Source organism: Marmota flaviventris, chromosome 7 (assembly GCF_047511675.1).
Source record: "Marmota flaviventris isolate mMarFla1 chromosome 7, mMarFla1.hap1, whole genome shotgun sequence".
Taxonomy (NCBI): domain Eukaryota; kingdom Metazoa; phylum Chordata; class Mammalia; order Rodentia; family Sciuridae; genus Marmota; species Marmota flaviventris.
In genome coordinates, this window is record NC_092504.1 from 47,709,327 (window position 1) to 47,735,972 (window position 26,646).

Genomic DNA, 26,646 nt, shown 5'->3' on the forward strand with positions numbered 1-26,646 from the left:
TCAGACTCTATACTACAGTGCCCCATACTATGTATTTTAAAAGTAAGATAAATAACTTTAAGTCTGAAAAAGATTTTTTTGTATTCCCCAGATTTTTAGGGTTTTTTTATTTTTATTTTTTTGTAACTGTGATACAAACTTTCTATGTTAAATATGAGGTTCTTAGGGCTGGGGATATAGCTCAGAGTGCTTGCCTCACATGCACAAGGCCTTGCATGTTCGATCCCCAGCACCACAAAAAAAAAAAGTTCTTTATTAGTCTGTTTTGCATTACTGCAATGAAATACCTGAAGCAGGTAATTTGTAAAAATAAAAGGTTAAGTTAGCTTACATTTTTGGAGGTTCAAAGTTCAGAATTGGTTGACCACATTGGTTTGTCCTCTGTACAGGGTAACAGATCATGGTAGGAGCATGTGTAAAAGCAGTCATGTTTCAAACCAGAGCAGAGAGAAAAACTGAGTCTGGGGTTCTACAATCCCCTTTGAGGGCATGATCTCAGAATTCCCTCCAGACCCCTCTTCTTAAAGACCCACAGCTCATCCCAGTTATACCACCTTAGGGAGCAAGTGTTTTCATATGGAACCTTGGGGGATGTAACTAAATCACATACAAGCTTAACAGGAAACTTGAGAGAATGATATATCAGATGGTGTTTTATGCCTTCCATTAATGCATCCACCCCACTTCCTCCTGTTCTGTTCACTCCCCTGTAAGGGTCAGATCTTTTAAGAGGAGATGAGGTACCTCTCTAACCCTAAGGTGATGAACCTTCAGTTGGCAACACCAGTTTGTGGATGTCAATCTTTGGTGTGATTATTTTACAAAGAGTTATGTTGATATGGCCTAGGAATTGGCTCATTTGGGCCTCTCTTCTTCCAAGGATAGTCTGCTGAGTGAGTTATGTATGAAACATTCTTACTGTTAAAAAAAAAAAAAGACTTAGAACCCCCTGCTTTGGTTCCTGTGTATTATCATTTCAAGTAATCTTGAACATATAGTAAACTTCCAAGGACCATAAGAGAAAATCAAAGAGATTTTCATGAATTTAAGCCACAGGAATGACTTTTTGTTAAATCACTGAATTATTCAACTTGGAACCAACCCACTTTCTAATCTTTAACATAGGATTTGAGACCCTTATTTTAACATATGATACCCTTATTTTAAACCAATTTTATTTTATTGTTATTTTTGCTGCCCTAAGCATTCTAATACAAACAGAAATGACATCACATTTCTGTTAAAATTGTTGCTTCATGGTGATACCATAAATTGAGGCAGTTAGGATATAGGATTGAGATGTAACTCTACGTGAGGTCATCACTGGAATTCATAGAGTAGTCAGCCTAACTAGTCCCAGTACCAGAGATTAGAAATGAAAGCCATAAGGGGAAGTGGGCCTTTGAAAAGAAGTGGTCTCTGTCACTGGCATTTCTGAGCTTTATTTCATGTTGTATTATGCTGAGCCATGCCTGTTACATTATACTTATGAAGTCTGAAGACAACTGAAATAATTTTTATGTAATATAAATAACTCCCTACTGCACTCAAAAACCCATGCCTGAGTGCATCAGTGAGTTTTTTTAATCTCACATAAACATAACCTATTCTATCTTCATATTTTATAAAGTAACAGATATATCTGACTCAGGAGGCTTAGGCAGGAGGAGACCAGTGCTGCTAACACAGTAAGACATATCTCAAAATAAAATTTAAAATTGTGTGTGGGGGTGTGTGTGCTTGATATGTACCTCAGAGGTAGAATATTTCTTGGTTCAGTTCTCAGTACTGAAAAAACAAAAATCTACGTTTGAGGACAGAGTTAGAGACTAAAGAATATAATGCAATATTCATTTATGTCTGCATTATACTCCTGCTTTGTAAATCTTTTCTACTTTATTTTATTTTTATTTTTTGAGAGGGAGTCTTGCTGGGTTGTTCAGTCTGCTCTTGAACTTCTGGGCTTAAATGATCCTCAGCCTCCTGTGTAGCTGGGACTACATGTGTGCCAAGGCACCTGGCTTGGAAATAAAGACCAAGTGTATGCATATGCATTTCATGCACTCATTTAGAATTACTTGTTTGCCTCTTTTTTAGCACTTTATTAAAAGTGATAAAAATCAAAGGTATTTTTTTGGTTCATCTTGTGACTTAGCTTTTATAAGCTTTAATGCCAACTGATTTCAACATAGAATTTTGTAAAATTCCCTTTTCTTTACAGTCCTCTTTCTCAAGGCTTCATTCTGTTTCTTCTTGTTTTTCTCTTTTATAGTTTAGTTTGGAAATATAACGTATTGACTTTAAAAAAAGTCTTAGCTAAATGATTCAGTATGACATCCTTTCAATTCATTTGTTTGACGATATATACAGGTAAAAAAATATAAAGCTCTCAAATGTTGCCACAGGTAGATGGTAAGGAACTAAAACAGATGCAATTCCATTTATTGTTCAATGAATTTTTTTCAAAATTATATCTAGCTATTGTTATAGAATTCAACTTGTGAAAGATTTATTTTCAAAATCGCTCTTACAGAACCAGTACTGAAATATTTTTCCTAGCAATATATATGAATTTGTTAATATTAAAACACATTTTCATTAATTTTGGAAACCTACTTCTATGACTGATATGCGTGTATCTGAAACAATTAATCATTTTATTTTTTTGGAATAGGCCTCAAAAATATTATATGAATGTTGACTGATAATTATGATAATTTGCTTTATCAAACATTGCCAGGAATGTGTGGAATATTTGGAAATTGGATTTCCTTGTGAGATCACGATTGTAAGGTCAGGCACTGGTGACAAAAGGAGGCAGATTAAAAGCTGCTGTACAAGGCTTTATTGAGATTCGCTCCAGGGCGAGACCCTCCAGTCCAACAGAGCGGGTCCAGAGGAGTCGTGCCCAGGCTCAGCTGGACTGGAATTTTATTGGGGTTTAGGGCAGGAAGGGAGAGTGTGGGACCGGAAGGGAGGGTTTTAGGATTCCTTGTCCTCCTAGGGTTGGTTGGGGGATCTTGCTGAGCTCCAGGTCCTTCTAGGATCAGTCAAGAGATCCCACTGATTGACACGTGGTTATCACTGCTTGTCTGTTGGTATCTGATTGGTTATTGCCCGGTGCTTTGTTCTCTTAGCCACCTCAAACCGACCTAACAACTATACTTTCAGAGTTTGGTTATAACTCCTGAGCTCAAGGCACTTTCACTGCTGTGACTAAAAGACCTGACCAGAATAATTGTAGAGGAGAAAAGTTATATTGGGGGCTCATGGTTTCATAGGTCTCAATTAAAAACACCAGGTTACATTCCTTAGGGATCAAGTGAAGCAGAACATCTTGGCAGAAAAGTATGGTAGAGGGAAGTGGCTCACATGATGATCAGGCAGTTGAGAGAGAGAGAGACTGAACTTAGCTTACGAATTTATACCCCAGAAGCATGCCCCCAGTGACCCACTTCTTCCAGTCACACCCTACCCACCTTCAGTTATCATTCAGTTAATCCTATCATGGAATTAATTTACTGATTGGGTAAGGCTTTCATAACCCACACACTTTCATAACCCACTTTCATAACCCACATTTTACCTCTGAATATTCTTGCATTGTTTCACACATGAGCTTTTGGGGACACCTCAGATCCAAACCATAACACATTGGGTTTGATCATCAGCACTGAAAAAAAAATTAAATCTCTATTTTCAAATTTTTTTCTTTATTTATAGAATATTATTGAGTCAATTTCATAAGTCTTTAAAGTTAACACACAGAAGCATTTGTGTATGTATGTATATGTGTATACATATGCATGAAGAGATTTATGGTTTTTAATTTTCCACCAAAATATTTTAGAACATAGGGAAATAATATCTTACACTGTAGTAAAATTTTGTCTTTAAATTGTGTTTTGTCAAAATAAAACTATTTTAGTTCATAAATATCAAATAGCCATTAACAATAAAATATAAATTTGACTTAATATGAATCAACAAATTTTTATTAATTTTTCAATGTATATCCCATTTTGAGATTTTATGTGAGATTAAATTGAAAATACATCAAGTTTCAAAACACATCAGTACACTGATTTTTATAAGGTACTTTACAAGTTTGCCTTTATTGGTCTGCTAAATCTTGCACATTTTTCCATATCTATAAGAATAAATTTTGTGCATTTGGGAATTCCATTGCAATCATAGCAAATTAAACTCAAAACCTTTATACTGGAACACACACACACACACACATACACACACACACGGAACTGACAGAAGCAGAGAGTGGAGTGGAGGTTACCAAGATATGAGGGAGTGGAGTAGGGGAAATGGTGAGATGTTGATCAGAGTGTAAAGTTTCAGTAATGCTTGAAGAGCATACTCTGGAGACTTAACTTATAGAATGGTAGCCACAGTTAATAATAACTAGTGCATACCTGAAGTTTATTAAGAGAATAAATCTTAAATTTTCTCATCACAATAAATGATAACTGTGAGATGATGGTTATGTCAGTTATTATGTCAGTGTGACTATGGTTATCATTCACAATGTATACTTATACCAAAATATCAAATTCTATACCTTAATTATGTAAGATTTTATTAGTCAATAAAGAAGTAAAAATAAGATAAATTTCAAATAGAATATAAGTGAACATGCCAAGTTTAAAGTATTATCAGATATGGGTTATTTTTCTAATAAAACTTGGGTTTATCCAAACTAAGTTTTCATAAAGAACTTGTGTTGTAGTTGGGTTTTTAAAATTTGCTTTTTGTTTTAAAGTGAATTGTTTTCTGTTTCTGTTCTCAATTCACAGAATTTGTGTTTTTTTTCCTCTATCACTACTCCTTTGTTTTACATTTATCTCAAATGAACTCATACTATCTGTAATGAATTGTTATTAACCCAACCTGAAACAAATGACAAATGATGATAATGGTTAACAATAGCAAAAACTGTACCCTATTAGGAAATTAAACAACAACAGCAGCAGCAAAAACTGGCCTAATGTTTTTGTGAAACCTGAATTTCCAAGAGTTTTTTTTTCTTTCTTTTTTTTTTTTTTTTTAAAGAATTCTCTATGATATTTACTACAGTCACCTTCTGGTGACACAAATGTTGGTTTGGAGATTGTTTTCACAGAAAGTTTCCAATGAAAATAATTCTGAATTTTTATCACTGTAAATAATGATTCAATTACTTTTATACATTTTTTATGTTTTCTCTGTATTGCTGGATTAGGATGTATTTGAACATATTATTGCATTCTTTTCTCATCCTTTATTGTGGTTCTAAAAATACATTTAATATTAGGTATGAAGAATATTTGTCTTAAGAAAAATTTGTCTTAAGAAAAATAATATTATAGGGATTGAATATGCCCTTTCCCTTAATTTTAAGAACATTTTATACAGAAATAGTAATAAAATTCTAGATTATTTTTGCAAATGAATTTTGTAAAGCAGTGTTGTTTTGTATACAACAATGATGAAGACTCTAAATATATTGCTGTCATAGTAATTTTTGGTTTATATGCCTCTTCACATATTCTCATTGATTGAAGGCTTCCTTGATGTATCTTTAATTAACATTAAGATTCTTGCAGCTCACAATGGTGACTAATATTTACAGCAACTGATTGCTTATCAAATTTTCTTATGTATAGATAAGTTATCTGTATGTAAGTTATCTATATGTAATTTATAATGTAATGTGAAAATTGTTTTGGTATAATTGCAAAAACTATATCACTTAATTTGAGATACCTTTTTCAAATGAATCATCTTTGTAATAAGAATGTACCACTCTTTTTAAGAAGCATGAGTACGCTAAAATATCAAGTTGTAAGTTTGGCATACATGTAAGAGGATGGTCACATTTACACTTATGTCATCACACAGTTGCTTAATCATCTGCTCAGACACTGCATCCACACAGGGGAACTTTAGAACTCATTCACCCTCAGAATCCACTGTTAGTCTGAACTGCCCAATGAGTATATCGGCTTTTATTTATCTTTCACTGATAGCATAGAATATATTTTCAGCTTAAGATATTCACTGATGAATCAATTTTAATTTAGGGACTAAGTAAAATTCTCATTAAGCCTGACAAATGGTAGCCTTGAGTAGACATTTTAAATCAAGATACCTCATGTTAGTTATGAAATATGGACTGCATCAGGATGAAGTGTTTCTTTAAGAAAGTAATGGAAAACATTTAGCTCTGAGGTTATATTATACTTATGAATAAACACTTCTGAATAAAAACTTCTGAAGTGAATAAACACAAACATAAACCAGGAATAACTAATGGGTTCATCCTATACATTTTTGTGCCGGTATTACGGGTAGGATAAACCATTGTTTTTCGACAGAAAAATTTACTTATGGAAAGAAGAATTGAATACAGAAAGATTTTAAGTAAAAATTGTAGCAGTGAGGTCCCTGTGAACTTGAGTGTCTTTTTCAGTATTTTTTTCATATTATTTTATTACATGTATTTTTTTCTGAAAAATAAATTAAGTCCAGGTCTATTAGTCTAATTATCACAGAAGTGCCCAGGTTATATTTATCTTACAATAATCATATTTATTATCTTCTTTATTATAAGAGAATATAATAATTATATAATAAGATATAATTTTAAATTATATAGATAGAATATTGGTGTTTGTGATCTATAATCTGTGAACTTAGTGTCATTATTTGACTGAACAGAAGGGAAAATGGGAATGAATCATTTTTATTATTTCTTTTATATTATATATATCATTAGGATACATTTTGATATAAGCATAAAAGTATGAAATAGAATTTGCTATAATTTAGTCCCCAGCACTTCCCGTCCCTTACCCTGTTCCTCTACTCTACTGATCTTTGGGCAATTTATTCATAATTTTTTTTCATGTAGGTAGACTTTATATTGGAATTCACTGTGCTATATGCCTGTGTGTACATACTAATTCTTAAAATGGTTTTATTTATGTACTAAGTAGTATATATAAAATAAATTAAAATATAAATTTTTAATATATGAATATTAACTTTTTACTGATTTTTTTAAGGCTTGGGTAAAATTTGTCACTTTTCACTGTCTTTAAAATGTATATCATCACAGTCAGTGAATTTATTTTATAACTGATGAAACTCTGGTTATGTTTTCTTCAGGACATTTTTTTTTTAAATGGGTGTGGGTCTTTCCTGTTGAACAATGTTCCTTACCCATCTTCACATTGGCAATATTCTATGGACCAGTTTGTGTTGCTTCAGCAGAACTTAACTTTTGCCTCAAAATTATGATGTATTCAACCAAACATTAGTTAATATAAGAAAACTGAATATATTGATTTTTATGTCTAGTTTTTAAAAAGAATATTATAGATAATGATTCCCTTAATCACTCTACAGTCCTAAGTCCATCAAAATCATTCTTAAATAGGTAACTAGAACTAAAATAAAGTTAGTGTTGATGTTGATAATGATTTAACTTAACACAAACTTACTGTTTCTTCATTTTTTTTTAAATTTCAGATGCAATAACAGAACCCAATGTGCAGTGGTGGCAGGCCCTGATGTTTTTCCGGACCCATGTCCAGGAACCTATAAATACCTTGAAGTGCAGTATGAATGTGTTCCTTACAGTATGTATATTCCTGTCTTTTTTTGTAAGAAAAAAATATTAATCTTTGTTTTACATGAATTTATAAAACATTATCTGTGAAAAAATTTAAGTAATCATATAAATGAAAAAAGGGGGCTGATTTTAGCTTTTGAGGATCATAGACCTTCCCCACCATTGGAAGAATCAAATATTTCCTGCATATTCCTGCAGTATTTATTTTTAATATTTCCATACATCAGCACCTATTTTGACACTCTTTTCTTGATACAATAATATAAAGTATTTAAGAAAAGGTTGAAGAAGTACCATGCCAATCCTGCATTGTCCAGGTCTGAGCAAATGGGAAAATAGAGTAAATAATGTGCATATAGTGGTACAGAAATTGATTACTTTTGAATTTCATACAAGGAATTATAACTGAACTTCACATGCTGTCAATACTTGGAGATTTAGAAATATATTCCAGAGGAAATAGACTGTAACAGGTATAAGGATTTTATGAGTTAAGGCATTCTTCACAGTATATTTTTTAAAGCTTCAGAAGGATATCTTTGCAACCTTTATGTCAGATATATGATATGGGCCAGGAATATATTTTTTTTCTTTAGGAATAATGAAATATCAAACAATCTGAAGTGGAACATTTTCTGAATTTTTTACCCAAAGGAAGACTTACCATCGCAAAAATTTTTTGAAGTGACTAGTTAATTATTCATGGGATTTTTTTTTTTTTTTTTTTTTTTTTTTAGTGAAAATCACTCAGGAAATCCTGTAGTCTCATTTTAGATATTCAGCTCATCCCAAAGATAGAAAACACCTGGGATCATAAACAAATCCCAGGTTCCAGCTTCCTTTGATGTCTCAGAAGGAGCAAAATATCTGGGGATCAGCTGGTTTACTGAGCCAAGAGATAGTTCTAAACTTGCCTGTTTTGCACTTATTTAAAGCAGCAACTCTTTACTCAGGACTTAGAAATGAACATGCTTCAAAAATAGAAATTTGACCACCAAGAAATAAATTAAAAATTAAAAATCGTAATGAAAGAGATCAAGAGACAGTTTCAACTTTTGTTATCTGTAGTGTGGTTGATTAGAGAAAGTTAAACCTAGTAAAGTTTGATATACTGATCTTCCTTGTTATGAAAAAGCATTAAGCATTTTGTTGAAATCTCAATTATACTATGTTTCTTAATTTTATATCTATAGGCCCTTCTATGAAAAATATAAAACTCCTACTGAGCATTTATTGTTCAAGAGTGAATTTTTAAGGAAATGAAATTCAAAGGCCATCTTGGAAGTGGGATAGTTATGCCTGGGTTGCATAATAAGATCTTTGTGAAATATGTAGAAATAAGGTAGAATCTTATTCTAGGAAGGCATTTTATTAAAATATACAATAAGGTGAACCTCTTTTTTTAAAAAAAAACCTTACATTTATATTTTTCATTTTCATACTTTGAAACATGAAAGCAGAAGTAAAATGTCAGTTTGTAGATTTCATCTTCATTTTTTAATAGTAACAAACTTCACAGCTGTCTCTTTGGTTTCTTGTATTTCAATAGAATTTCTTTGAGATCTCTACTCCAATATCCTATGCCAACTCTTGGTAAAATATCATCTACTTGTATCACTTCAATATAAATAAGAACTTGCTCATACACTTTAAAAGGATCATGGTTTACCACAGGTTTCTTTTCTTTCATAAATATTTAGGGATGGGCAATTCAATTCCTTACCTTAATATTCCTGTATTAGAGATTTCTGATAATCCTGAAACTTTAGTGACTGCCTTATGAATATGTTCCTTATTAAAATATTTATCTGATTCTTCCACTAAATAAGAATTATGAACTTAGGTGTTCCTACTAGCTACTGTATATGTTGGTTTACTTTATACCATATAGCATGGTCATGTTTGTTTAAATTATTTTCATTATGTTTCAGTTAAAAATGTAATGCAGGATTGGAATTCATTTACTAAATTCAACATGATTTTAAAAGAAAATAATCTAAAGGAAAGTATAAACTCTAAAGTAAACTGTCATGGCTCATTGGAGAGGTGGATTGATTCAATACAAAGATCAGGCACTTTGGGTTTAGAAAATGGTCTGACTATTTAACAAAAAGGCTGGGTTCTTTTGCATGAGTAAGCCATTAAAATGTTCAGCATCTTACCCTTAGACCTTCCCTGGTTGATGAATCAATCCTAATCAACATGCAACTGTTTTCTTAAGCATAAAGTTCATTTTTTCAATGCTGAAAAGATTCACTTCTTTAAAATTCTTGTCATTTATTGATACTTGCTACATGTCATTTACTACATAGACTAAATGGTTACATATATTATTTTATTGAATCCCCACAAGACCCTCCCTGGAGGTATGAGTGTTGTCATTTTACTGAAGAGTAACCAGGCTACATACGTGTTTATGTAAAATGTAGACTTTTGAGAGAATGGCAAAACCAAGACAAGCTATATTTCTTCTCCCCTTAGATTTTTCCCTTTATACTTTTGTGAGTTATTTAATCTTGTTTAATATTTAGTTCTTTTAATTTTTAGCAATATGGTAATGGCCTGTGGTGAGCACAGATGCTTCAAGGGCTTAGATCCTTTTTCTTAGTCTCTCAGCTATTTATTATTAAGAAGCTTCTGCTCCATTATTTAGAGCAATTGAATTTCCCTATGCTTTTTCCCAAAACATTTCATGGAGCTTTGGGGCATTAACTACTTTGTGCCATTAAAAATACTACCTAGAGCTTAGAATGTGCCTCTTTTCTAAAGAGTAATTGAGGAAGATGTTTTAAATGATTTTTATTATTGAGGAAATGCTATACTTAATATCTTCATGATTCTTTTTTTTAGTTTTATTGATTTTATTTTTTTAAATACTCGACAACAGAATGCATTACAGTTCTTATTACACATATAGAATAGAATTTTTCGTATCTTTGTATATAGAATATGTTCACGCCATTTCATGCCTTTATACATGTACTTTGTTTTGTTTTTTGGCATTTCAATTCTTATTACACATATATACCACAATTTTTCATATCTGTTTATATATAAAGTATGTTGACACCCAATTCAAGTCTTCATACATGTACTTTGGAAAATGATGTCCATCACATTCTAAAGACCTTTATTGCATTAGTGTAAGGCAAACTTCAGATTTAGGATTTAATATTTGACAGTTTTCTTATTAAATACCTAATAAACAAACCCAGTAAAGTTCTATTCTGTTATATGATTCAGTAATATCTATTTCCATTTTTGGATTTAGGACCACAAACTGTTAAACATGTCAGAACAGTTGTGTGACACAGAACATTGTAGTGATTGGCAGAACACTTATGATGACAGTCCCATGAAATTATAATGGAACTGAAAGATTCCTGTTACCTGGGACTTTTACTGCACCTTTTCTATTTAGATATGCTTAGATGCACAAATATGTTTGGTTTGTTTTAGTTGCCTGCAGCATTCAGTACAGTAATGTGTTATGGTTTGCAGCAATCAGCTGCACAGCCCAGGTGTAGGATAGGTCATATCAGCTACTTCTGTGTAAATACACTCTAAGTTGTTTACACAATGCCAAAAATCACCTAATGATTCATTTCTAAGAATGCATCACTATTGAGTGACACACAGTAAAATACATTTGGTATTTATGAATGTTTTCTTAATATTGCTATGTGAAAATATTGTTATTATCAATATTGTCTTTCTTTATATACATTCTATGTGTTTCTACAGCAACTTCGATTTTTTAGGTGAGATTATTATCATGAGAAATTTAGGAAAACAAGTTTTTAGGAAAATATGTCAATACTAATGTAGCATATTAGAGTTAATGCAGACAAGAATTCAACAAAGATGAATGTATTACATAAGAAAAGCAAATGTCCCAAGAAGCTTAGAACAATTTGTGTGTGTGCATGTGTGTATATTATGGGATATTGAACCCAGGGCCTCACCCATATGAAGGGAATACTACTCTACCATCGAACTACATCCCCAGCCCAACTTACAATAATTCTTGCACAGAATTTTAGAAGTCAATAAATAGGTACATAATGGAATACTGATGACTTTAGGGGAATATTCTGAGTGAATCAAATGATGTGGCTTATATCAGTCTTTTTCAGAATTCCTAATGGTTTATTTAGTCTTTATTAAGTCTTAACTACTTTCTCCTGTTGTGTATTTTCTTATCTGTGTTTACAGATACCCTGTTTCTAACAAAATCTGTAACAGATGAATCAATACTTTTCTCTGTTCCTGTCACACCTTAGTTCCAGTGTCTTTTGTAGCCTCTGTATTTTCTTTTGAGGTTTGATTTTCCTTCTTAGTGAATGTTTTCCTCCCAGGAAATGACCCAAGTATTTAAGAGATTAAACCTCACTATTTCCTAAGCCCCCTTTTTGTTATTCCTTGTTCTTCTCGCCCCATCCCCATCCCTTTTGACCTGATTTGAGATTGAAAATGTGGTATTTTCAAGTAGAGTTGCCTTCATTGAGTCAGGTTACAGGGATGACTTGTGTTAGAGAGAATACAGTTAAACAACTAACCACCTACTTAGAATATTCTCAGCAAAGAATCTTTATAGCCTGCTGACAAATGGTGTTTTTTTCCAACAATACAATTTTATGCATATTATACTCCAAAAGAGCTCCTCTTCCCTGACAATCCAGCTTGTCTCTGTTTCTCTTTTTCAGAATAACAAAGCACATAGTTCTTATTCCTCTTATGGTTGATTTTCTTAAATTGAAGGGAAAATACACAATTTGGAGAGTTACTAGAAATTTGATTAAACTAATCTTATAGCTCTTAAGGCTTTCTTAGTGTTAGAAGGCTTAGTGTTAGAAGGCTTAGTTAGAAGGCTTTCTTAGTGTTAAAAGCTATATGAATAGTCACGTGTGTAATTGTCTTTATGAAAAGTCATAAAAAATTAGTATTATTGGAAAATTAAAATTTATAAGTAAACAAGCTTTGACTAAACCCAGATATTTAAATAGTTAATCATAATTAATTAAATACATTTTTGCAATTCATTTTCAAATCTGTGCTTATTTTAATACATACATATTTTGGTTACTAGTTAAGCAATTACATTTTTAACTCACTTTACTACAATTTACTGACATTTTTACATTTAGAAAGAGAAAATAAGTGTTAAGGTACATTTAATTTTCAATACCTTATTTTCTGTTCCCATTTTTAGACATACAGGAGCCATTCAATGAATGGGTAATGATTAAAATAAAAAGGAAATGACTCCTCCAAAATTACTATGTCCATTGCAAGAATGATAAACAGAAGAATGTATTATATGCAAACAAGACCTTATTAATTCGAAGATCAATTATAAAAATAAAAATGTAAATTTTCATTGCTTCAATTTGTTTAATTATACTTGTTTTCTGCAGGAATGTTACTAGCAACCAAAAGTTTTTTTCGTATTATTCTTCTGTACATATCCTTAAAATTTAACAAAAATCATCTCTTATTTAAACATTACTCCCTCTGCAAGTGTCAGTTATATAAATTCTATCTTTTTAGAATGGTATTTCTGAGAGTCATAAAATTCATCCTTTCTCTTCTCCTGTCCTTTTTCTTCTTCACAGGAGCTTCTTTCTCTCCCATATACTTTCTTTCTCCTTCACACTATCTTGTACCTAACATATACAAGATTTTGCAAATGAATTAATTATTAATACTTAATTGAAACCTTTGTGTTCCCAAAAATTAGATATCCATAGAAATTGTTGTAATCGGTTTAAAAAACAGAAGTATAGATGGAGATGTTCTAATCCTAAACTCTTACTTTTGTCCAACTGCTTCTTATGTGCATGGAAATTAGTGTCAATTTGATTTTGCCATTTGATTGGGTTACCACCCTCTTTTTACCTTCTTTCCATCAATCAACTACTCTTGAGTACCTACTGCATGCCAGGCATTAAGAAAAACACTTGGAATAGAAAATTAGTAAAGATTTTAGCCTCAAGTTCAGCAAGGTCCCCAAAGTTACGATTGTTAGTCCAGCAACACAATTAAGCCTTTCATATTAGCAATGTACTGAGAAGACACTGATCCAAAGTGACTGATGACTGACTGGGGTGGGGTGAGTATCTTCAGGATAGTTTTGGAAGAGAAAATGACCCTATGAGCTACATCAGAATGGATGAATGGACTTTTGAGGAAAAAGGGCACTAATTTTGAGTAGAGGGGACAAAGTAAGGTAATAATTATATGGTGAATGTAAAACCAGAACATTTTGCTATTTGCAACCTATCCAAATGCCCCAGAAATGGACAAAGTAGAAATTCTGGACTTCCCTGTTTACTGTGATTTCTCTGGAATATAATACTCTTCAGTGTACAGTGCCAAACATGAAAAAGACAATGAAGTATTTCCAAAATGTAAATATCTAAAGACTATGGTTGCAGACTATGGTAGAGCATTTGCCTAGCATGCTCATAGCTCTAGATTCAATCCTCAGAATTTGAAAAAAAGAGTAATTATCTGATACATGAATAAGAAATATATATATTTATTTGCACTTCTGCCAAGAACAACTTTGGCTAACTTAAACTTTAAAAAGGGAAGCAGTTAATGGGGAAATTATGAAGTATTAGTTCCACAATGAAATGAAAAACCAGGCCTCCAAAAATATAAGATCCACTGATCTAGAGAGCAAGACCTAGTGGACCTATACCAAGTTATGAGGACTTTGTTCAGATAAATCAGTTCTAAAAATGTTCTGTCTGACCTAATTCCTATAATAATTGAGGCTGAGACATCAAGACAGCATGAAATCCACTACTGGAGTATCTTTTACAGGGTAGGGGAGTGGGGTTGGCAAATCACCAACATGTGAGCAAGGAGGATCATATTTCTGTGTGAACTTTAAAACAAAAAGTTCAGGTTTGTGGCTATGGGCCAGGTTCAGGCTATGTTTGGCCTCCTCAGGCTCCAGAACACCTTCAAGTCAGATTCAGCCTGTCTGGAGCAACCCTGAGTCTGCACTCCTTATGCGGACAGTGGTCTTGAGGTGAGTGATCTGGCCCTTACATGGGATCCATGCCTTTCTATTTTCTGTCTTCCAGGACTCATAATCATTTTCAATGTTTCCTGGCTCCTGAAGATATTTAAATTAGCAACTGTTGTTCTAGAGTTTGGTTCTCATAGATGTAAAAGGACGATGATTCTATCAGTTGATTCATGCCAACTATCAATCACTGTGCTAATTGCCTTTGAATAGTGAACATATGAACCAGTGTATGAAATAAAGCTCATGATAAAATGCAAATGGAAAGCAAACATGATTCAAGGATAGAAAAGAATGAAAAACCAGGATTAATCAAGGGCTTCTCTAAATGGAGAATTCATAAGATCTGAAGAACAAGAAAAAAATGGGCAAAGGCCAAAGGAATAAGGTTCAAAGCAGAGGGCATGTAGTTACCCAGGCCTTGAGCAGGGGAAGAGTTCTGCTTTTTTTGGTACAAGGGTAAGGTGACTGTGTTCCTGCCAAAGAGTAGGAAAACCTCTTGGAGCTCCTGACCACCTCTCAACAACTGCCACCATCAATAATGAGCAGTGATGTCTTTTAAATTTCTGTGATTTATTGAGAATCAAAATATATTTGCAAAAATAAATTTTTCTTTAAAATACACTGCAGGGCTGGGGTGTGGCTCAGTAGTAGAATGCTTGCCTAGCATATGTGAGGCATTGGATTTGATTCTTAGCACCACATATAAACAAAAAAATAAAGGTCCATCAACACCCCATAAAAATTTAAAAAATGTATACATTGTAGAAAATACTGTATTATATTAGTATAACAAAAAGCAAACTTAATCCAATAAACCAACTCTCATACGATGTCAACATTTAGATAGTATGTCATATACCTATAGAAGATTAGTCATATGTAAATGTACACTTATGTGCTAATTAGTGAGGAAGCAAGATGATTTGAGAATATTAAAAAATGAATTTGATTTGCCAGAGGTAGGAAAATATTTGTTTTAGGAAGTAAATATTCATTATAGAATAACTAAAAGTTTGAAGGGTTAGCTTAACTGTGCTCATTTTGCTCTATTTGAAATAGTAAAATTATAGTGTTTCCATACATAAATTTAATTCAAAGAAAATTTTATAGGACAATCAAATTGTCTAATGTAAACATGCAAACATATGAGGTTAAATTGTCTTGTTTATAAATTATAGAACATTGGGGAAGAAAAGTAGTGAAAACATGTAAAGGTGAGCTTTTCCCCCAAAGTACTTTGTGTTGAAAATCTTATAAAGATGTAATATTTCTAACATAAAAATCTGGAATTTTAAATGCTTTAAAAACTGAAATGTTTTGGATACTGATATAATTGGAAAATCTTGTCCAAACACAGTTGCAGCCTGGTGTGATGGGCATACCTATAATCCCAGTGGCTCAGGAGGTTGAGGCAGGAGGATTGTGATTTCAAAGCCAGCCTCAACAACTTAGTGAGGCCCTAAGCAATTCAATTAGAACCTGTCTCTAAATAAAATATATGAAATGTCTGGGAATGTGCTGGGATGTGGTTCAGTGGTTAAGTGCCTCTGGGTTAAATCCCTGGTACCAAAAAACAAAAAGCAAAAAACAACATAGTTGCTCTAAAATTATTAAAAACTATTACCATTAGACCATCTGTATATGGTGCATATGAAACATAATGAGTTTTGCATTTAGGCTTGAGTCCTGTCCCCAAGACATCTGATTATGTATACACAATTTCAAAAATCTGAAATACTTCCACTCCCAAGTATTTTAGATAAGGTATACCCAGTCTGTAGTAGACTTTATGTTGCGTGAGATTTATGGAGTTAACTATTCTGATAAAATATATCTAAGTAAGTATGAAATCAGTTAAAACAGTGAATTAGCATTGTTAATTTTCTTCTGTTCCAATTATTCTTTTATAAAATTAGAAAATATTAACTGATTTAGAATTTACTTTGTTAATCTATGTAAATTTAACATGCTACCTTATTAAAATGAGAAGTTAGGAAGGTGGGAACTCACATTTTTTTCTATGTGGAGGAATTTTTCCGATGGTAAATGACCATAATTTCTGTGAATATTGTAAACATTTTACATTGCCTAAAATTTCTTCAATACCCTTCCATAAATTCCAAAAGTTCTAAAGTTAAATAATTAAATATCTATATGTTAGGCTCAATCATGGTCCCATAAAGCCTGTGTCCTAATCTTCAAAACCTGTGATATGTTACCAAAAGGCAAAGAAGCCTTTGAAGTGTGATTAAATTAATGATCCTGAGATGAGATTTTCCTGGTTATCCAAGTGGGCCTGATTTGATAACAGTTGGGTCAGTGTTGGAGAGAGAAGATATGACAATATAAACAGAAGTTGTAGCAATGCAAATTGAAAAATGGAGGAATGAATATAGGCAGCCTTTATTACTTGGAAATTATAAGGAAATCAGTTTTCCCCTAGAGAACCCAGAGTAAACAACTGTGATGAAATCTTTTGATTTGATCCCTTAAGAGCCATTTTGGAGCTGGGCTTAGTGGCACATCCTGTAATCCCAGCAGCTCAGGAGGCTGATGCAGCAGGATCACATGTTCAAAGCCAACCAATTCCATGACACACTCCTCTAAATTAAATACAAACTAGGGCTGGGGATGTGACTCAAGTACCCCTGAATTCAATCCTTGGTAAGACCCCCCCACACACACACAAAAAAAAAAACCAAACAATTCACATTTTGGATTCTGACAATGTGTGTTGTTTGGAGCCACTAAGTGTGTGATAGTATATTAGAGCATCAATAAGAAACTAATGCAACCTATTATAGTATTGTATTTTCATCAAAAATGATGAGTACAAAGGAAAAAAACAATATTTTTAATTAGGATATGGACTAATAAACACAGCATTGCTTTCTTTTTTTATTTTTTATTTTTATTTTTTATTGGTTGTGCAAAACATTACAAAGCTCTTGACATATCATATTTCATACATTTGATTCAAGTGGGTTTTGAACTCCCAATTTTACCCCAAATACAGATTGCAGAATCACATCGGTTACACATCCACATTTTTACATAATGCCCTATTAGTAACTGTTGTATTCTGCTACCTTTCCTATCCTCTACTATCTCCCCTCCCCTCCCCTCCCATCTTCTCTCTCTACCCCATCTACTGTAATTCAGCTTTGCTTTCTAAATAAAGATTATCATGTACTTCTGACATACTGTTTTTAAAATGTGAAAAAAAAATATGTATATATACACATACCTTCTCTCATGGAGTAACTACATGTAAGATGTAAAATAGGTCATTGTGGATAAGTCATTTTATTTTCTTTATGAATATGTTTAACCCAAGTTAAATTAGTATTTATTAAAGTCAATCTCACTACTTTGCACTTATATTCTCTACATAAGGCAGCAAAATTGGTGAATAGGTCAAAGGAGTTTGCTGTGCATATATTAGCTACATTAATGAAAGGAATAAATGTAGGGAGTTTTCATTTAATTTTTTTTTTTTACGTTTCAACAGAGAGAAATTTTTCCTAATATTATAGTACTTGAATTAAATTCATATTTATGGACTTCCAATCCTGCTCTGTGTGCGTTAATTTAGCTAGACCAATCCTTGAAACTCAGTCACTTGAAAACATTGTCCAAAGTCCAACTACTCCCAATTATGTAAACATCACTGGTTCCTAACTTCCAAGAATCCTTAATCTACTCATCATAATCTCATCCACTAAACAATCATATCAATATAGAACCAAAAGCTGGGAAGAAAATCCAGTGCCATCTAGTTCTTAACACAGTATATCATGAATATATTATATTCTGTATGAATTGCTTTCCTGATTCAACTAGTACAGAAACATAATAGAAGAATAAGTTATATGGGAACAAAGAAGTAGCTGTTCTAAGTAAATCTCTAAGACAAATGTGTATTTCTAATTTTAACATTGACTGTGCCAGAGTCTACTGAATTTTCTCCATCTTTACCTTACTAAATTCTCTTAAGCATAAGAGGTTCTACCTTAGTGATTAAGTCTGAGAGCCTTAAAATCAAATAGAGTTGAATTTACGTTCTGGCTTTGCTAGATACTAGCTATGCTCTAGTGCTCTGCGAATCATTCTCTTCACATAGGAAATAGGAATGTAATCAATTTAAAGAATTTCTGTCAAAATGAAGTATATGAAAATTCCTTTTACAAAGACAGCCACATTGGAAATACTCCATACATCACATTGTAACCAGTCAACTTAATATGCCTGTCGCATCCCACTCATTTTCCTTGTCTCTGACAATCAGGGCCATAATGCCCTGAGGCTTGGAATTATGTAGTGCTGTCAATTTATCCCAAGGATTTGGGAAACTCCAGGCATTGTCAAGTTATGTGATTCTCTAGTTCCCTTGACGTCCAGTGTAGTTTCACAGACCTTCTGCCTTAATTCCCCCCCCCCTTTTTTTTTAACTTTCAGATCACCTCTAGACTTTGAGGTATGCTCTGAACCACACAGAACTAGTTACAAGAACATCTTCCATATGTCCTTGCTCTTAGCCCAGTTTTTTGTTATGGGGTGCTCTTTAACCTCAAATTTCAATTTGAATCCTTAATTAGACATTAAATACCTATATGTTAGGCTCAATCATAATTTTCATAATCAAATTTTTCAAATCCACAGTCAGGCCTCCAGGTTTCTGTGGTTTCTTTTATCACCTAAATTTCCTTCTTTGCTTTTGCCTTGGACTAGACCTAGTGGTACTAGCAATTGCATGGATCAAACCCAAGCTAACTAGTAACATTAGTGATGTCACCCATTTCCCATACTTTCCTCCACTAGGGTTAACAATTGATACTAAGATATTTACTTTTGGCCCCATTTCTTCCCACACATAATAAAGGAAGAGACAGTGTCCCAAAAACATCTCCAGGTGAAACTCAGCCTGTTCCTTTAGTCCATTCAAATACTAACTGAGCACCTATTATATGGGGCTAGACAGACATTCTTTAATTTTTAACCATAGAATTTAATTATAAAAAATCTAAGCCCATCTTTTATTTTTTTTTTATTTTGTAGATGAAAAATCCAAGACTGATAGGGAGATAGCTGGTGATTATACATTTAGAACTCATTGACTCTTAATTGCTAGTTGAGTTCTCTTTTCCTTCAAGCTACTCTGGTTCTTTAAATTTCCAAAATAGTTTCTGTACAGACTAAAGATGAAAGAGTGCTTAAGACTTACTTTCAAATAAAAATATTAAAATATATTATTGTTAATTGAAATTTGGCATTGTATCTAGTATCTCACTTTAATTCATATTCTTCTAGAGGAAATTTCAGAATTCAGAGTGGTCTTAATATGACAGCATAGACTTCTGTCCTTTGTTTGCCATCAGTGAGGCCAATAATTAAGACGATTAATGATAAATTGTGATACCAAAAATCCAACTTTCTCAATATTACAAAGGAACAGTCTTTATACAAGTGGTTGGATCTCAAACATTATGGCCTTTCTCTTAAATTTTATTTCAAAATTGCCTGTAAAGTCAGTAAATGAACATTTTTAAGGAAGGTGTTTGTGTATTTTTCTTTTCTATGCTTTATACAGTAAATCACTGCATACTATTCAATTTGCTTTTTGCACCCAAAGTATGCATCCAAATTTCTGAAGCAGCTTTTTTATGGTCTCAGATTTTAGAGCAGCTTCAGATGAATTCGGTGCTCTATTACATAGATACTTAAAAGTTGCCGAAGTTGTCTGTAGTTTAAAAATAAGCACACAAAATTATGGAATTGTGGTCAGAAGGGAAGAATGAATCTCTCCAAAAGGCAGAACTGAACTGTTTTCCTCAATTTAGTATGACCTTCCTTGACTGGCTCTCTTTTCTATTCTCCTTACATTTAGACAACACATTTGATGTTGTTTTTCAAGATAAGAGGAAATTTTCAGAAGTGAGAGCATATTCAAATTATTGAAAATGAAATACATTTGTTGCTTACTTTTTTCCTCTTGGATTCATTCTGATTGCTCAAAACCAATACACTTACTAGCTGGTTAATCATTTGTATCAGAATCTAATAGAAAATTGTTATGGCAGAATTTCATCTTGTCCAGATCTATTACTTTCCAACAGTTATGCACTCAAAGTCATCAAGCTTAATATCAAGAAATGTCTCTTCCTAGCAGAAGATTATTGCTAGAGGTATATTATCATGACAAACTCTTAAAACCATTACATTTTAAAAGGCACTGACTAATGCCAATATTAAGTGGGCTCAAATACCAATGGTGAAACTCACTAATTATCTATTATTGCTAGACAACAGATGGTGTGTACTGCCCTTTTTTTAAGAATTGATGATAAGTGTAGGGAAATATATGTTATTATATGCCTTTAGTTCTTTAACCCCTTCAGCCATTTATCAATATTGGTCTACATTTTTTATTTGCATTGATTATAATACATAATTCAAGAGTTTGTGATGTATTATGTTACTTGGTCTGATCTTGCCAGTTGCTACTCCTTGGGGATATCAGATGATATTTTCCAAAGTTGAAATGCCTTATCTCTATCTTGAGGCAGTAGCTTGAACACCAGTGGGAGTGCTTCAGTAAAAATTCCATTTATCATTAGTTCAAAAAGTTTTGAAGATCCACAGCTAATAGGGTCCAACTATAAGGGCTATGGTGACCTTTTCCTTTCCTTTTTTCTTCCTTTTTTCTTTCACCTAACTTGTGGGAATCAAGATCTTTTTTTTTCCTCTTTGATGAATATTAGGGATAAAGAGTCTCATTGTTAACTAGGTATATAAAAGTGAATTTGATGATTTAGAGAAATAATTTATTTCTTCAGTGATAGCACCTTCCTCAGAGTTATATTGAGTATTCAAATAAGTAATATGTGTAGTATAATTAGAACGGCTTCCATCACATAATTTGTGTTAATGAAAATTTATTTTGGGATTTGTGGAAATGATCATAATATGTTATATGCATATAGGAATATTACAAATGGAACCCACTATTCTGTTTAATTAATATGCACTAATAAAATCTTTAATTAGTTTCAGATCTTCCATACATTGTAGATACTCACCTATACTTGAAAAAGTCTGAATTATTAAATTCTGAATCCCACGTTTCTGAATAACTAAAGACTATTGTGCAGTCCTGATTTAAGATCTTGATATATTCTATCTGGGGGTGTTTTTAAGAGTTAAAATTCTGAAAATAACTATTCTTCATCTATCTTCAAACCTTTTAAGTAGATTGTAGACTTTCACAAAAACTCAGATCTAATTTTATATTAGTGGTGGTTGCTAGGAAACTATTTGATGCAAATTAACCATTAAATAGTGAACAGTTCATTCTCTGATTGGAGTGGAAGCTGGAATGACTTAGAAACTGACAGCTCAGCAAACAATTGATTGAGAAAGAGTACTCAGAGTGTTTAATAAAAATAGATATGACTCCTCTACTTGATTTTCAAAATCAAAAAAGGAAGATGAGAAATGGCTAGGGAAAATTAAGACCTTTTTTCCTGACAGCAGATTTTATTTACTGAGCAAGTACCATAAACCAGAAGTGCATTGAAATACTTATTTATGGTATCATTGTGTTCTTATGGCAATCTGTTTAGTTATGTGATATGACTTCTGTTTTATAATTAAAGAAAATAGGAATATAAGTCAAGTAGTTCATCCAAGTGCCTTTGACTCTTGTTTTTCTCTTGGCTAACCAGCTATGTATTGCAAAATAGGCAACTGCTGTGTAGCTTGTTGCTTAAAAGAAATGGGACCAGGTCAAAGTTAGATTAATCTGAAAAGAATTTTTATCAGGATGTAAGTAGGAATCATTATTAGGAACCTATTGTCATAACAAGAATGGAGACAAAGTAAAGTTGGCAGTGGGGCGATCACTGCTGATTGTTCCTTAACTTTTGCCCTGAACTGCATCTTATTGTAAGGTCTTGTTGCCATTAATAATTGTTAAGCTTTTGCATTAGTTTCCTGTTGCTATCATATTAGATTGCCAACCACTAACTTGGTGACTTACATCAACACAGGTTTCATCTGTTGGAATTAAAAAAGTCAGAAATCTAAATTAGAGTGTTGGCAGGGCAACAATCCTTTTGTAGTCTTTTTGGGGAAAAAAAAATGTTTCCTGATTGGTTGGTTGTTTGCATCTCCTAGAAGCCACCTGCCACCTCTTCTTCCTCTTTCAAAGTACATCACTCCCATAGTCTACTCTTCCAATTTCACATCTTATCTCTGACATTGATCTTCTTCCCCTCCACTCCTACCCCCTTAATAAAAACCCTTATGGTTAGACTGAGGCACCTGTATAATTCTGTATCATCTCCTCATCTCAAAATCCTTAATTCAGTCTTACTGGAAAATTCCTTTTCCCTGAAAGGTAAATATTCACTAGTCCTAAAGATTAGGGTGTGGGCATCTTTGTGAGGGTTGGGGGGCATTATTCAGCCTACCATGGGTTTGTTTTAACTAACTACAAATTTGTATGTTTAAAAGAGTACATTCAGTACCAAATGCATTAAAACTTCCTTGGTAAAGACCAAGAATACCTGATTATCAAGTATGGATTGCAATATTTTTGTGTAGTGCCTAACAGGAATAGGTTGCATGACATGTTTCAGGCTGATGGATTAAATTAAATTCAAGACACTTATTTTTAAAAAAATATTTTTTAGTTGTATATAGACTCAATGCCGTTATTTGTTTTTATGTGATGCTAGAATCGAACCCAGTGCCTCACACTTGCAAAGTAAGTGCTCTACCACTGAGCTACAGCTCCATCCCTCATTTTTTTCTTCTCTAAAATAATCTTTTTTTCTTTTTACATAAAGAATAAACAAATAATAAAAATACTACTAAAATACATATGAAAATGAAAGTTTGCTTGAGTTTCTATTACTGATATAAATTCCACTGCCAATAAAGTGAACATCATTTTATATGTTACTTTACAAATATAATACATATGATTTTACAAGGATAAAATTATATTTTACACACATATGCATAACAGTATATATTCCTCACAGTTTTCTCTGTGTTCATGTTTCCTTTGGAGAATTGTACATATATTTAATTTTTACATAAAAACTGGAATCATATTATGTAGACTTTTTTTTTTTTCACTGAAAAACCTATTGTTAAAATTCCCCCTGAGTCAGCCAGTATAAATTTATTTGATTATTTATAAGGGCTTTATAATACATCATAGTTTGATGTGTGATGTATTCAGTCATTCTTTATTGGTGAAAATTAGTTTTGTTTTGCTTCCTATTTGATAAGTTGAATTATATTTAAATCTTCATTGGTAAGATTATATCTCTTAATTTATTAAGAGTTACTTTCTTTGTTTTATTTTTCAAATAGCAGGGAGGCACTCATCCACTTGACACAAGATAATCTGTTTGCTGAAGGCAGTCAATGGCTCCTGCTGTAGGGTAAAGCCAAATAGGATTGAACCTGTGACCTTTCGTTCTCTAGTGAAGTGATGGGGACCCCATAGCATTGCTGACATTAGCCTTAGCTGACATTTGAGGCATGAGTTTCACATATTGTGCAGTGATTTGATTTGGAGTTCTCCTGAAATAAACTTTGGAGTTTCTCATAACATCCATCAGTAGTAGGGAGCTTACTCAATCAAAATACAATAGAAGAAGAAAGGTGGCTTTGCACTGACTAAAAAATGAGGCATCCCTATATATACGAATTCATGTCTATAATGGCAGCAAGGCTGGAAGATATGTATTTATGGATTACTTTAATGTTATACTAGTTTAAGCATTTAGTAGCTATCTTTCTTCAGTATTAGACTTTCTATCAATTTGCTAATTATATTTATCAGAAATCACCAAAAATTATTTTGAGTCAAATTCTATTTTCTCCAAATTCATTCTTCAATTTCTGCAGCAGTTGTATCATCTCTTCTTTTATTAAGCTCTTCCTTCAACTTATGTGAAACTCTTCTTTTCTAAAGAATACCTTACTGCTTCTCACAGTCCTCTTTTTTTTAAATCTATTTGGCAATCTTTCCTCCCCTTTCCTCTGCTCTTCTTTTCATTACATTTTTCTCAAACTCTATGTAAAGTATTGTACCATCAAAATATTGGTTATTTGAGTTTTTTCCTTCCTCTCAACTTGACAATAAGTCATTTTATCTTTCTTTCTCATTGATTGTGTCAATACTTCTCTACATTTTGAAGATACTCTCCCAAATTAAATCTGATGTTATAATCTTTATTTTGCTTTATAGAATTTCTTATACATTGAGGAATTCAATTATCATAATTCTTCAAAAAAATGTATGAAACTTCTGTGTTCTTGACAGGTTATGGAAAATATGAGTGCTTATCTTGAAAATCATTATATATCAATAATTTTACTCTTTACAAACTCCCTCAATGGCCATAAATAATTGTTATTTCTTTCATTATGATGCTTTTCTGAAGTGAAAATAATTTAAAATTTGGGGAAAATGCCAAAATCAATGAAAGTACTTAAAGTTAATGACAGCTTTTTTCCTCTTTCATTCTAGTTTTGTAAGCTTTAATGCTCTCCAATTTTGTGAAAAGAAGAAACAATAATTGCAATAATAACAAAAGTATCTCCTTTGTTTTATGTTGTTCTCTTATTATGTTTTAACTTAGTATGACTCATTTTTTAATAAAAACTAATAAAATTAACCTTTTAACTGTTTTGTTCACGTTTCTGTAGCTTGAGAAGAAATGGTGAGCTGTATATGCACCAAAAATAATTATTTATTTTATGTGTGTGTGTGTGTGTGTGTGTGTGTGTGTTAGGAAACCAACATATGACAAGCCAGAATTCTAACTGGCATGCTTAAATCTTATAATGTTAGACTCCATTAAATCACCAAGAAGTTTCAAAGTGGTAGAATAAAGATTATGTTAAGTCTAAGATTAAGCTGTCACATCAGAGTAATTTGATTTTAAGTCTGGCTCTGCCACCTCCATTAGTAATCACATCCTTGACAGAGACAAAGTTCATCCAATTTGAGTTCTCTTTGCAGAGAGGTATTGATGTTTTCATGTTACTTTGGTCAGTCAATAAGGTTAAAAGGATAAAGTTTATTTAGTTTTCAACATTGCCTTCTTGAAGTCAAATGTCTATTTAATTAAATTTTCCAATATTTGGCAAGAAAGGAATGGTAGTGTCAGCTTTCTTCTGATATTAAATAGCATCTTGCGAAGTTTGGTAAAGACCATCTACAGTAATATGAAACAGATATACTGTGATTCCACTTGTGAGAGGAGTAGGAAGTCCAAATTCTTTGTCGAGACAGTTCATAATTTCTAAGAGCTCCCTAATGCTTACAGTATGAATTATGTCTTCAAGTCTTAACATCGAATATTCATCATATCACTAGTGTATGATGATCTTTAAAATACTGCTCCTTTATATATTGAGCAACACACACACACACACACACACACACACACACACCTACCTACTGGACAATTCTCAAAAGTACTTCTGAAACAAAGCTGGTGATAATGGCTTCAAACAATATATATGCCTCAGCATCTGGTGGCTGAAGCAAGTGGATTCCAAGTTTAAGGACAATCTCAGCATTTTACTGAGATCCTCAGCAACCTTGTGAGACACTGTCTCAAAATAAAAATATAAAAAGGACACAAAATGTAGCTCAATGTTATAGCATCCCTGGGTTCAGTCCTATATGTGAACCCTCACACAACAACCACAACAACAAAATAACAGTATATATCTTGTAAATGTATCATTAATCTTGATCTAGACTTCTATAATATAGTCATCATTTTTCTGCTCTGCATATTTAAAAATTTAGTCATTTTTAAAATGTATCAAATATATGTATAATGAAAAGAGGAGTATCATTTTACTTTATGGATAACTTGGCCACATCTAAAGATTAAGAACTTTTAATTTACTTAACAGTATCTATTAGTTGACTTTTTCA

At 32.5% G+C, this 26,646-nt stretch overlaps 1 protein-coding gene across 7 annotated transcripts in view; it reads left to right on the forward strand.

The window, feature by feature from the left end:
* The window catches only part of Adgrl3 (adhesion G protein-coupled receptor L3), a 759,373-nt gene that overhangs the window by 418,210 nt on the left and 314,517 nt on the right, over nucleotides 1-26,646 (forward strand). For all 7 annotated transcript variants that reach the window (XM_071614317.1, XM_027947334.2, XM_071614313.1 and 4 more), the window contains one exon: nucleotides 7,528-7,637. In XM_071614317.1, coding sequence (XP_071470418.1) covers nucleotides 7,528-7,637 — 110 coding nt within the window. The remainder of the gene's footprint in view (nucleotides 1-7,527; nucleotides 7,638-26,646) is intronic.